Source organism: Callithrix jacchus, chromosome 5 (assembly GCF_049354715.1).
Source record: "Callithrix jacchus isolate 240 chromosome 5, calJac240_pri, whole genome shotgun sequence".
NCBI lineage: Eukaryota > Metazoa > Chordata > Mammalia > Primates > Cebidae > Callithrix > Callithrix jacchus.
The window spans coordinates 98,797,102-98,811,401 of NC_133506.1; the positions used below are offsets into that span (position 1 = coordinate 98,797,102).

Below are 14,300 nucleotides of genomic sequence, written 5' to 3' on the forward strand. Positions count from 1 at the left end.
GTCTTACTCTGTCACCCAGGCTGGAGTGCAGTAATGTGATCTCGGCTCACTGCAACCTCCACCTCCTGGGTTCAAGAAATTCTCCTGCCTCAGCCTCTGAAGTAGCTGGGATTACAGCCGCACCATCACATACTGCTAATTTTTGTATTATTAGTAAGGATGGGGTTTCACCATGTCGGCCAGGATGGTCGCCCACCTTGGCTTCCCAAAATGCTGGGATTACAGGTGTGAGCCACCATGCCCGGTCTACAGTTATACTTTTTAATATTCATATTCTTCCATTCTTGACTATTGGGAACTTAGTTCCTGAATCCTTGTGATATGATCTGGTATTTTCTATATTTTCCTTTATGACAAGATGTTCCATCCAGGCTCATTTTGTACACTTCTAATCCCAGACCTAGAATCAGTCATTCTCTAGAATGTCCTGATTCCCTTCTAGTGAAATTATTTTTTTAAGATTACATATTCAGACAAATGAAAATTTGAGAGTAACCAAATATAAAAGGAGTTTATACCTTTCTTAGTTCTAGTAATTTCATGATTTACCATCTTCCTATAAGCCACAGGAAATAAATTTAAAGGAGCACCAACCATTAGCTTGGAAGGGTTGAGCTTGTCAGATTCTAAAGTGTAAGCTGTATTTTAAAAATACAGAATAACTACAACTTTATGGGAAGTCAGCAATTAATCTTCCCCACAATGCTTTATCAAAATACCTTATAAATTTTTAATACTGTCAAACATCTGGCTACTAGCATAGAAGAAAGAAAAAAGAAATGTTGGTATATTTCCACAAGAAAAGTAAGGGGAAAAAAAGGGAATGAAATAGCTGGTCATATTGTATACATCCTATGTACACTACAGAAGAAGAAATTATTCACAAAAAGGAAGCTGGACTGAAGTTAAGGACTCCACCATATCTCCAGTGAACCAGTAACTTTCATCCTAAAAGGCAAACTATTTGTTTAACTTGTATGCATGGTACGTACTGTTGCTTCATGCACATGTAGATATTTAGTAAATACTAAGAAACTCTCCAAAAATGTGTTTTCTATTTCCTAGACTAGCTCATACACAAAACAACCATAACTAGTAAATAAATGTGAAACATTAACCAATAATAAATTTAAGATCCTAAATAGTTTAATTCTAACAATCTACACAAGGTCAAGAAGACTTAATAGCCAAAGATCAAGCAAGAAGTAAAAAGTGTTAAGTGCCAACCTATAAACTAGAAACCTGAACTTTCCAACATGGTAGCCACTAGTCACATATGGCTACTAGACACAATGTGGCGAGTGTGAGATGTGATGCAAATGTAAAACACACACTGGTTTTGAAGACTTAGTATGAAAAATATGTAAAATATCTCATTAATAATTTTAATGTTGATTATATGCTGACAGGATAGTTTAGATATATTAGGTCAAATAAAATATGTTACTAAAATTAATTCATCTGTTTCTTTTCACTTTTTCAAAATGGCTACTAGAAAATTTAACATTACAGGTGGTTCACACTGTATTTCTACTGGGCAGTGCTGCACTTGAGGTTACTTGCAGGGAAGGCTGAAATATGACAACCTACAAATAGCTAATCTCCATTCTGTTTCTTTGCACTATTTTTCTAGGCACAGCTCATATTTCATCTCCAAGAAAGGTTCTTCAACTATTCCTGTTAACTCGGATCTCTCTTTGGTAGAAGTCATATTGCTTTTAAAATATAAACTTTAGTGCCTGATTATGTAACTATATTTTATTTTTCCCTAATTTTTCAAGTTTTGGGTTTCATCAACTAGACAGTTAAACGTCATGAAGGCAAACAGACATCCACTAGCCTTTTGTTTGAACAATGATAAGTGGTATAATGCTAGGTATGTAATAAATTATCAGCAACAGCAAGCATACAGAAAAAAAAAATCAAGAGTTTTAACTTTTCTGTAGGATACAGACAGAAATAAGCTTGGCAAAACCACAACAGCCCCTGTAAAGGGGTATGACAATTTTTACCAACTGTTTGTACTGATGTTTTCAATCCAGATTTATTTTCTGGCAAAAACAGCCCTTCAGTGACTAGATAGATTACAGATAGACAACTAATGCCTGTGTGCTAAATCCGGCCCAATGCTGAACTTTGTACAATCCATGAGCTAAAAGTGGTTTGTATAGATGAACTAAATGTTCATCTATAAGAATCTCGACCAGGCATGGCGGCTCATGCCTGTAATCCTAACACTTTGGGAGACCAAGGCAGACAGTCAGCAGGCGTGATGGCAGGCTATATAGTACCAGCTACCCAGGAGGCTGAGGCATGAGAATCGCTTGAACCCAGGAGGCAGAGGCTGCAGTGAGCCGAGATTGTGCCACTGCACTCCAGCCTGGGCAACAGAGAGAGACTCCATCTCAAAACAATAAATAAATAAAACAAATCTGATGATGAAAAATCCTATGAATGCTAATTAAGCAAAATGTTATAATCCCCAAAAAGAATCCCATTCTTTTTAATAGTAGACCTGTGGTACAAAACATTATACTTAACTATTATTATATTTTGAATTTCATCAATAAAAAATTTATGGAAATTGGTCTTCTCTCTTATTATGTAAGTAGCTACCTAATAAACTCAATTTTGCCCCTTTGCCTGCTTAAGCAAAGAGTACTTACTATGCCAGCCTGATGTACTTACTATTTTGTCCTTTATAAAAACGTTTGCCAATCCCTTAGTCACAGAACAGCAATTTTAAAACCAAATGTGTTTTATGAGCTAAACAAACAAAACAAAAATAACAGAAATTCGTTTTAGAACAGCAGCACCTGGAGCACGGGAAGACAGAGTCATTTCCCATGCCACCATTTCTATCTGCACTTCCTGTCTGGTTAGGGAAGCAGCACTCACCTTTTTGGTCTCAGGATCCCTTTATACTCTTAAAAATTACTGAGATCCCAGAGAGCTTTTGTTCATGTAGATTATATACCTACTGATATTTTACCAGGTCAGGAATTAAAACTGAGAAATTTTTAAAAAATTAATCCATTTAAAAAAGAAGAAACCCATTTTATAACATTTTTAAAGTAAAATTTACTGTTTTTAAATTAATAAGATAACATTGCCTTTTTTTTTTTTTTTGCAACTCTCTTTAATATCTAGTTTAAACAAAAACAGCTGGACAATCATATGTTCCTGCATTCAACCTTTTGTAAAATGTTGTTTTTGAAACATAAATAGAAAATCCAGCTTTATACATGCCTATAACTTGGAAAAGGAAATATTATTCTAATAGTTTTTCATATAACTATATAGTCCTTATTTTCTTTTTTTTGGTTATAACTAGGTATTCTTGATGCTACACAAAACTAGACAGGCTGGGCACAGTGGCTCACACCTGTAATCCCAGCACTTTTGGAAGACCAAGCCTGGATCATTTGAAGTCAGAAGTTCAAGACCAGCCTGCCTAACATGGTGAAACCCTGTCCCTCCTAAAAATACAAAAAAATTAGCCAGGTGGTAGTGGCACACACCTGTAATCCCAGCTACTTGGCAGGCTGAGGCAGGAGAATCGTTTGAGCTTAGGAGGCAGAAGTTGCAATGAGCCAAGATCGCGCCACTGTACTCCAGCCTGGATGACAGAATGAGATGTGTCTCAAATCAATCAACCAATCAATCTAGACAAATGGTGGTTTTCCTCTTTCTGAGTCTAAAAAATGCAGTTTCTTAAAAGTTAGTTGCAATGTAGAATCTGAAACCTTACCAATAAATTTTTTGTACTTGGTTGTATTAAAATCCACACATTTACATTGCATTTTGTCTGTCTGTTTTTGAGACAGAGTCTTACTCTGTTGCACAGGTTGGAGTGCAGTGGTGCAATCCCAGCTCACTACAACCTCTGCCTCCTGGGTTCAAGTGATTCTACTGCCTCGGCCTCCGGAGTAGCCAAAATTACAGGCACATGCTACCGTGCCCAGCTATTTTTTTTTTTTTTTATCTTTTTTAGTAGACACAGAGTTTCACCATGTCAGCCAGTCTGGTCAGGTGATCTGCCTGCCTCGGCCTCCCAAAGTACTGAGATTACAAGCATAAGCCACTGCGCCTGGCCTACATGGTATTTTGAATAGATCTTTTATCCATACATAATTTTGTGATATACATATGCTCTGGTCATTTGGAAAAACATTGATTCACTGAGCGATGCTGACACATTTCATTATAAAACAGCAAACAATTGCAATAATTAACTTCTCCCTAATCTCCCCAGAAAAGTCTTTAAGCATTAGGAAGCCGTCAAGCCTTTGATGGGAGATAGTTTTCCAAAATTCCAATTTCTACTTTAAAACCTGAACTGTATTTACTGTCAATGTTTTTCCCTTAAAGTGACAGGATCACTTTGTTCATTTTTGATAAAATATCTCCCAAATACCAAAGTCTGATTAAATACAGTTTGTCAATCATTCTTTCACATAAAAATGGTGTTTGCAATTCAAACAACTGCACAAGGGCTTTTTCTCATGTAGACCATCACACTGCTATGCAGCAGAAGAGCTTTATGGGTAATTCCTATTTCATTATACAGAATATTAAAAAGTTTCAAGTTTTAATAAAACAAATTTTTACTGCTCATGGAGGACTAAGTGAAACTGCTCTCTTTTAGCACATGGTGGTGAGGAATACAATGACTACCACTATGGTTGGCGCCACTGCCTTGATTCATGCTGTGGTACCAGTGGTTTTACCCACTACTGCTTTGCACCATCAGTGTAAACATCAAAATAGTGAAAAAGGCAAGTAACATCTCACGGACCCCCTGAAAGGGTCTTAGAATAATCCTCGGGGGCCTGCATATAATCCTTACTTATTTCCAAATGGTCTTAATTACAGAAAAAATAAGACTAAATGGACTTTGTTAATATTGATTTTCATTTTGAATTCAGCAACTGAATGTAGAGTTGTAAAGTTGAGGGCAGTGACTTGAGCCAAATAAAGAACATGTGAACTTATGCCTCTCAGTATATTTTTATCTTTTTTTTTTTTTGAGACGGGGTTTCACCATGTTGGCCAGGCAGATCTCAAACTCCTGACCTTAAGTGATCCACCCGCCTCAACCTCCCAAAGTGCTGTGATTACAGGTGAGAGCCACCATTCCCGGCCTTATTTTTATCATCTTCTAAAACAACCTCAGCCAAAAGATTTGTAACTGTGCCAGCTCTCAGGAGGTGTTATGACCAAATCAAACTCGTTTCACTGTTCTAAAACACCCCCCCCCACACACACCCCAAAACAAAAAACACCACTTAAGTAGAGCGTCAATACAAAAGCAACTGCACTTCCTGATGATCTTTTTCGTGGGACAAACCCATTCTTAGATTATAATAGTTTTAAAGAAAAAGCAGTAAAGGCCATAAGATGGGGTATGGATCTCTCAAGTGACCAATGGCAAGGGTGATTACCCTTACCTAACATCCTTCCCCACAGTCATAGCAGCAATCACTTTCTTCACAGCCTCCTTTCTCTTTTCTTTCTTTTCATTGTTGAGTTCAGCTTTTAGTTCAAATATTTCTCCTGCAAGAGATGAGAACAAACTGGTGAAGTCCCAGGACCACAGATCTAGAGCAAAATACTGTACTTTGTAATAACTAATACCAGGATAGCAGGGCAGCAACTGAAATAAGATTATTTTAAAATTACAGAATATGTAAAATTCAAAGCCCTAGATTATTACTTGACTCACTGATAAAGAAACCATCAGTAAGTTTTAAAAACCTTTTAAATTATGGTCAGAGAGAAAGATACAATCCAGATCCTTAAGAACCACAGGAGTGGGGAAAAAAGCAAAGCTTATTATATCTAGCTACAGTGGAGAAAGAACAGTATCTGAAGGATGATCTTCTATCAGAATGTTAAAAGTCTGCAGAAGAACATAAATGTAGGTAGGGAGCAGGCACATATTATCTCATTTATCCATGCTCAGCTTTACAGATTAAGAAATGAGGCTTAAAGTTCACACAGTGAGTGACGAAGTTGAGCTTAGCACTATGTCTCCTGACTCTTGAATTCAAAGGTCCTCAACCCTGACCACACATTAATATTACCTGAGAAATACAAAGTACAGCTGCACTCTGGACCAAATAAATCAGCATGTCAAGGAAAACTCATAATCTTTAAGAGCTCCCCTAAGTGACTATAACGCACAGCCAATGTTGAGAATCACTATTTTAATCAGTACTTTAATAAATTAATGGACTTTAAGGCCCTTCCTATTCAATCAATCTAAAAAGAATAATCTTGAAACCAAGAATGGTACACAAGGGAGTCATTTCTAAAGGTACAATCTTGAATGACTGCTTAGGCTCCACATTGTAAAATGCCAGGGACTGTAACCACTATTTTAAGGCCTGGTCTCCAGACTCACCTATCTTCAAGATGCTGGAACCAAAATAAAAAAGAAAGTAACAACCCTAACATTGTTTAAAAGGAAAGGAAAAAAATCACTAAGCCCATGAAAAAGAGGTTGACTACTCACACCTCAACTTTCCATCTATACCCTCCAGCTCATCTACCATATTGCTTCAAAGACTATCCTCTACCTTCAAGACTTGCTCCTGCTGTTCCTTTCAACCAGATCTCATTCAGCAGCGTAGAAACAGTGGGGACAGACACTACATGATTTGCATGAAATCACTATGTGGAAAGGAAGAAATTAATAAGAAACAGAAGTAGAACACTTTTGTTTCAATATCCATGGACAATAAGGTTAAAAAAGTTGTTCCAAAATTGTTATTTTATCAACAGCTACAAAACTGGCACATCCAGAAGAGCTGGGCCCTTTAAAGAGTCATTCTTCACCTTCATAGGACTCTTTATCATGTCTCATGCTGCCAAATCCAGCTCTTAGAGTTCCTCTCATTCACTTCCGGGAACAGTAAAGGACAAATAGCTGCGTTTCAGAAAGTCCGAATTGTGAATAGCAGCAGGTGTTGTAGATTCAAAGCAGGATGTAACCGAAATTATTCCAATTCCAACAGCACAAATTTAAAGAATATATTTCACTGGCAGTTCTGGTGGGTGTTGCAGGAAGCACAGGGAACACAGTCTATCCATTTTTTATGTATGATATTTATCAGCAGTGATTCAATCTGGAGTCTCAAACTTTTACAAATGCCTGAATTAAAAAAATGTCACCAGGACCCTTTTGAGGGTTGGAAGAGTTAGGAGAGTTTTAAAATTTTAACTATTTAATTTTAATTATATTCCTTCCTATCATTATAGACATGTTTTTCATCAAAGCACACAAAATGTTAACAGAAGAAAGAAGAAATAAACCTATTTCCAAAAGAAAATCAGGAAAAGCTGGGAATGAATGACAAGTGGCTAATGGCTTTTATGAGATGTAGGTAATAAAAATGAGGAAAAAATTGCGTAGGACCAAAGAGGGGTACTCATAGAGGCAAAGTCATATATTCTACAACTTCATTAAATTCCTATCTTTTTTCCCTCTTTCTCCCCCCAATCAAACCTACCAAGCACTGTTAGCAGCTAGCATTGGTTTTCAATCATGGCTACAAACTAAAATAATCTGGGGAGCTTTCTTTTCAAATTTTTTTTTTTTTGAAATAGGGTCTCTCTGTTGCTGAGGCTGCAGTGCAGTGGTATAAGCACAGCTCACTGCAGCCTTGACCTCCTAGGCTCAAGTGATCCTCCCACCTCAGCCTCCAAAATAGCTGGGACTACAGGTATGCACCACCATACCGGGTTAATTTTTTAATTTTTTTTTCCTTTTAGTGGGAAATGGTATTTAGAAACCAAGATCTAGGTACTAGGCATCCTTTGCACTTACTCTGATTTAGAGGAAATTAGAATATTTCATCAGAAATTCCATCAATGTTAAGGTATTAAGAAAATATGGCCGGGAGCGGTAGCTCACACCTATAATCCCAGCACTTTGGGAGGCCGAGGTGGGTGGATCACAAGGTCAAGAGATCGAGACCATCCTGGTCAACATGGTGAAACCCCGTCTCTACTAAAAAAAAAACAAAAAATTAGCTGGGCGTGGTGGCCTGTGCCTGTAATCCCAGCTACTCGGGAGGCTGAAGCAGGAGAATTGCCTGAACCCAGGAGGCGGAGGTTACGGTGATCCAAGATCGCGCCATTGCACTCCAGCCTGGGTAACAAGAGCGAAACTCCGTCTCAAAAAAAAAAAAGAAAATATGACTTGTGCTTAGGAGACACACAACAAATATTTGCTGAATAAATGAATGGAATACAGAAATGAAAGTAAAAGGACTCTACAGATTGTTCTTCAAGACCAAACTCGACTAAACCTGGAGACAATCAGGCCAGTAACCATTTCAAGAGAAACAAGATAGAGAAATTCTGGGACAGAGAAGATGCCATATTTCAGCCATTGGAGAAGAGAAAAGGTACATTTGAGAAGAAAGCCAAACTGTTAGCAAACAAGAAAAAAAGAAGAATGGTAGTTGGTGACATGTCCAGAATACTTTGGTAAATATAAGGATTGCTGAATACAAAAGTACAGAATTCTGATCCTAAGCAACAAATAAAGCAAGCTAAGCTACAGGCACAATAAGCTGAGATGCGCTAAATGGTGTGTTTTTGATGAGAAGACCCTCCACACTTCTAGAAATGATCTATTTAGGAACGATTTTATAAAAGATGAAAGGTTGGATGTTCTCAAGAAGGATCCTTTGTTCCTAGGCCCAAACTCATACATATAAACAAGCAGTATATTACTGATAACAAAGATGATGAGGCTAGTAAGTTCAAAGCCCCTCAAGTAATTCAGTCTATGACCTAAAAAAAATCACTGATGGCTCTAAAGGTTGCCTGTTTTAAATATACATCTAGATGAAGAACAGAGTAGATGTATATAGAGGGATATGAAAATAATACGTTTCAGTGCAGTGGCTCACACCTGTAATCCCAGCACTTTGGAAGGCCAAGGTGGATGGATCACCTGAGTGATCAGGAGTTTGAGATCAGCCTGACCAATCTTAATGCATTGTCTGTTATCAAAACATCAGAGATAGCGAAACCCTGTATCTATTAAAAAACAGAAAAATTAGCCGAGCATGGTAGTGGGCACCTGTAAATCCAGCTACTCCAGAGACTGAGGCAGGAGAATCGTTTAAACCCAGGAGGTGGAGGTTGCAGTGAGATAGCACCATTACACTCCAGCCTGGGTGACACAGCAAGACTCAGCCTCAAAACAAAAAAAGAAAATAACACATTTGTATGCATTGTTTTGCAAGAGTACTTTTTCCATTAAAGATAAAATTTGTTTTAATTATATGTATTAATATATGCACTTGTACGCATAGAAAAAGACTGGAGGATATACACTGAGTTCCCTTGGGAATAGGAACAGGAAGGGAGAACTTTCATTTTTATTTTTTATATACATATCTGTATTGCTTTAATTATATTCTTTGTTATAAAATGTTATTTCCAAGTAAAAGTTATTTTACAAAAGAGGAAACGTGTGCTGCTTCTTTTGTCCTCCTCAGACTTAACCAATCTTCAACGGATCAATATTGATTTCTTTTTTATTTTTTTATGTTTTTGAGATGGAGTTTCACTCTTGTTACCCAGGCTGGAGTGCAATGGCGCAATCTCAGCTCACCGCAACCTCCGCCTCCTGGGTTCAGGCAATTCTCCTGACTCAGCCTCCTGAGTAGCTGAAATTACAGGCACGCGCCACCATGCCCAGCTAATTCAATATTGATTTCAAACAGCAGACTCTCTTTCACTAAACAGAACGTTCAAGTCAAAATAATGTACATCACAGCCCTATCTTTTAAAATCTATTCTTTAATAACTTGCTTGAATACATTTATCTGCAGAAGTAGTAGATGTCCAATGAGATTGTCTACTACACGTATGTCTGAAAGAAGAGGTCAGGAACATTCTGCTTGGGACAATCTTAAACTACAACTTTTCAAAAATTTCAAAGATTTGATTAGATCTCATACTTACCTTTTTTATTGGTTGTGAAATACTTGGAGTCAGTCATGACTTTGGATCTTTAATGTGCACCTATATAGCAAGAGAAAAGAATTCCATCATTCAGGTTATAGACATCCATCCAACAAGGCATCCAATTAATTTTAAGAACATATAATTAATTTTAGAAACACTTTTGAGAACTTCTAAAAATGTGGCCGGGCGCAGTGGCTCACGCCAGTAATCCCCGCACTTTGGGAGCCCGAGGCGGGCGGATCACCTGAGGTTGGGAGTTCAAGACCAGCCTGACTAACATGGAGAAACCCTGTCTCTATTAAAAAAATAATAATAATTTCTAAAAATGTATCTTCTTCCTTTACCACCACCATCGATGATTCAAGGAATGCAGAGAAAATCAAGAATGTGACCTGGTGCAGTGGCTCATGCCTGTAATCCCAGCACTTTGGGAGACCAAGGTGCATGGATCACGAGGTCAGGAGTTTGAGACCAGCCTGGCCAACATGGTGAAACCCCGTCTCTCCTAAAAATACAAAAATTAGCTGGGCGTGGTGGTGGATGGCTGTAATCCCAGCTACTTGGGAAGCTGAGGCAGGAGAATTGCTTGAACTCGGGAGGTGGAGGTTGCAGTGAGCCGAGATCATACCACTTCGCTCCAGCCTGGGTGACGGAGCTGTAATTCCTCAAGTTGCTAATCTAAATCTAAAGGCCAAGTGTAATTGAGTAATAATATGAACCTATTATGGCTTTGTTATTTTATCCACAGTAACTCCTCAAAGCTTTCAAAAGCTAAAGCTGGACCTTTTAAAAATCTATCTTCAATTACTTTCCATTCAGGAATATCTGGTAACTTCTTGCCTCAAGCTAGAATCACTTCAAAGCATGTATTCTGAAGCAGTCAGGTTAAATGAAAAAATAATGTTGCCAATCTACTCAAATACATGCAAATTTCAATAAAAAGAATTTCTTTCAGAAAAAAATTTCAATTAGTAGGACAATATTCTTTCACAACAAACATCTAGAGAGGCAAACCATGACTTACGTACGGAATTTTTAAAAATTTCTAGTTGTGTGGATATGTAGTAGGTGCATATATTTATGGCGTGCACGAGATACTCTGATAACAGACAATGCATAATAATTACATTAGGGTAAGTGGGGTATCCATCATCTCAAGCATTTATCCTTTCTTAGTGTTATAAACAATTCATTTATATTCTCTTTATTTTTAAATGTACAGTAAATTGTTGCTGTAGCCACCTTTTGTGCTATCAAATACTAGATCTTATTCATTGTATTGAACTATATTTTTGATTTTTTTTTTTTTTTTTTTTTGAGATGGAGTCTCTCTGTTGCCTAGGCTGGAGTGCAATGGCGTGATCTCAGCTCACTGCAACCTCCGCCTCCGGGTTTCAAGTGATTCTCCTGCCTCAGTCTCCTGAGTAGCTGGAACTACAAGCGTGTGCCACCACACCCAGCTAATTATTTGTACTTTTAGTAGAGATGGGGTTTCATTGTGTTAGTCAGGATGGCCTTGATCTCCTGACCTCGTGATCCTCCCGCCTCGGCCTCCCAAAGTGCTGGGATTACAGGTGTGAGCCACTGCGCCTCACCAGATTTTTTTTTAATGTGGCTTTCTTACTTCCAACAATCCAGATTTAGCTATTCCCAAATAATGTCAGTTTATAGTTAAAAACAAGGCAAAAGACTGAGACATCTGTTCAGACACGGGAATCAAACTGGTGTTGAAACTTAAAACAATGTGGATCTCAGCCTCAACCTTAATTCTTCTATCCAATTTCCAGGAGAATTAATCCAGATGACAAATGGCTCCACTAATAAAACAAAAATGGCACAGCCTGGTCATATTTTTATTAAATAATAAGACCACTTTTTCTGATTTGAGAAACTCTAAGACTTTGTCCAATGCACCTGACTTCTTTAAATGTATTAAAATTTGGGACTGGGCACAGTAGCTCATGCCTGTAATCCCAGCAGTCTGGGAGGTCAAGGCAAGTGGATCACTTGAGGTCAGGAGTTCAAGACCAGCCTGGCCAACATGGAGAAACCCTGTCTCTGCTAAAAATACAAAACTCAGCTGGCACGTGCCTGTAATCCCAGCTATTCAGGAGGCTGAAGCAGGAGAATCACTTGGACCTGGGAGGCAGAAGCTGCAGTGAGCCAAGATACCACCACTGTACTCCAGACTTGGCAACAGAGCAAAACTCCATCTCAAAAATAAATAAATTAATTAAGAAATTGGGCTACGTGTAGTGGCTCATGCCTGCAATCCCAACACTTTGGGAAGCCAAGGCAGGTGAACTGCTTGAGCCCGGAAGTTTGAGACCAGGTGGGCAACATGGTAAAACCCTGCCTCTACTAAAAATACAAGAATTAGCCAGGCGTGGTGGCATGCACCTGTAGTCCCAACTACTTGAGAGGCTGAGGTGGGAGGATCGCTTGAGCCTAAGAGGTCAAGGCTACAGTGAGCTATGATCTCACCACTGCACTCTAGCCTCAATGATAGAGTGAGACATTGTATCAAGGGGAATATATATATATATTTAAATAATATTCCACTATACTCAAAAATGAGTATCTTCTTTCTTACCACCATCACTAATAACACTTATTACCAATTTTAGGACAAGACATCCTGGCATCTGCTCATATTATCAGGTCAATATGACATGATATATTTGGTAAACAATAGTAAATATGAATCTGGGAGAACAGACCTAAGCACCAAACAAATCAATGTAATTAAAGAAAAGGAAAAGGAGCGAGATAAAAAATTGTCTGGTTCGATCTGATCTCTAAAATGTGCTACTTGTACAGTTTAACAGAAATTAGACTCAATTGCTATCTTTCCAACAGCTAATTACTATTTATAGTCTTGATCCTAACAGTTCTTTAGATTTTACCAGAATTTTGCAGAATTGTCTTATTAAAAGAAGTGAGCTAGGACTCACAAATATCATTACAGAATATAGAAATTTCTCCTTTATTGTTTGTTATAATTAAAAAATAATCTGTAAGAGGCTTGTCTTATGCAGTTTTTACAATGCCTTTCTAGCAAAAATACAAAGAACGTTATAATCATTTAATCCATTCATAATGTAAACTAAATGTGAAATAGGCAAATGAAGAAAGAAATCCTTCACATAAAAGACCTGGAATAAATCGGAAGTTATCTATGAATTTATATATACAAACAGAAAAACCAGTATACAGAAATGATTACTTGAGCCTCAAAGAAGGGCTATAGCTCAAATCCATTACAATCTGTCTAGGATGTTTACTATGCCATTCTAAGTCCTTTAAAACTTGTTTAAGATTTTAAAACCTCCTTAAAATTCTTCACACAATTTATTTGAAAAAGCTCATATATGCACACGGATTAAATTTTTTTTGGCTAGGCAAGATGGCTCACGCCTGTAATCCCAACACTTTGGGAGGCTGAGGTGGGCAGATCGCTTGAGCTCAGAAGTTTAAACTAATGTTGCTTGGGCAACATGGTGAAACCCCATCTCTAATAAAAATATAAAAATTGGCTGGGTATGGTGGCACATGCCAGTAGTCCCAGCTGGCACTCACAGCAATGTCTGTCTCCTGGGCCTAGGAGTGATCCCCCCACCACAGCCTACCGAATAGGTGGGACTACATGTTGGGATTACAGCCGTGAGCCATTGAGCCCAGCTGATTAAATTCTTTTTTCCCCCCAGACAAAGTCTCACTGTGGCTCAGGCTCCAGTGCAATGGCTCAATCTGGGCTTACTGTAACCTCCGCCTCCTCAGGTTCAAGCAATTCTCCTGCCTCAGTCTTTAGAGTAGCTGGGACTACAGGCACCCACCACCACATCCGGATAATTTTTTTATTTTTAGTAGAGATAGGGTTTTGCCTTATTACCCAGGCTGGTCTGGAACGCCTGACATCAAGTGATCCACCGCCTCAGCCTCCCTAAGTGCTGAGATTACAGGCATAAGTAAATTCTTAACTGGAGTTTTCACTACATTATATTAAACAATAAATTAACCTGTCTTAAGTCATGCCTTTATCAGTAGCTCACATATTTCATTATCTCCCCTAACAATTTCAATGTCAAGGAATATATTACTGTCCTGTTCACTGTGAGCATTAAGTGTTCTTAACTAGAAAATAATGCACCCACCCATAAAATTTCAGGGAAGTGAGAAAGGTCAAGTATCTTTAGAAGCTCATAACATAGGTTCTAAATTAAGAGTCCCTGCTCTAATGAGAAGGGATATCACTCTTGTAACCAACACTATTGTAAATAGTAACAAAATATTCCCTATACATATGGCAG

The 14,300-nt window shown here is 38.1% G+C and overlaps 1 protein-coding gene across 11 annotated transcripts in view; it reads right to left on the minus strand.

Moving 5' to 3' along the window:
• Positions 1 to 14,300, minus strand: part of AP2B1 (adaptor related protein complex 2 subunit beta 1) — a 151,478-nt gene that overhangs the window by 114,747 nt on the left and 22,431 nt on the right. For 8 of the 11 annotated variants that reach the window (XM_078373820.1, XM_035300813.3, XM_035300809.3 and 5 more), the window contains 2 exons: positions 9,988 to 10,047; positions 5,451 to 5,556 (listed from right to left, as the gene is read on the minus strand). In XM_078373820.1, coding sequence (XP_078229946.1) covers positions 5,451 to 5,556; positions 9,988 to 10,024 — 143 coding nt within the window. In that variant the 5' untranslated portion in view covers positions 10,025 to 10,047. Of the gene's footprint in view, positions 1 to 5,450; positions 5,557 to 9,097; positions 9,215 to 9,987; positions 10,048 to 14,300 lie in introns of all 11 variants that reach the window. The other 3 variants (XM_078373818.1, XM_078373819.1, XM_054256117.2) reach the window with 1 other exon arrangement.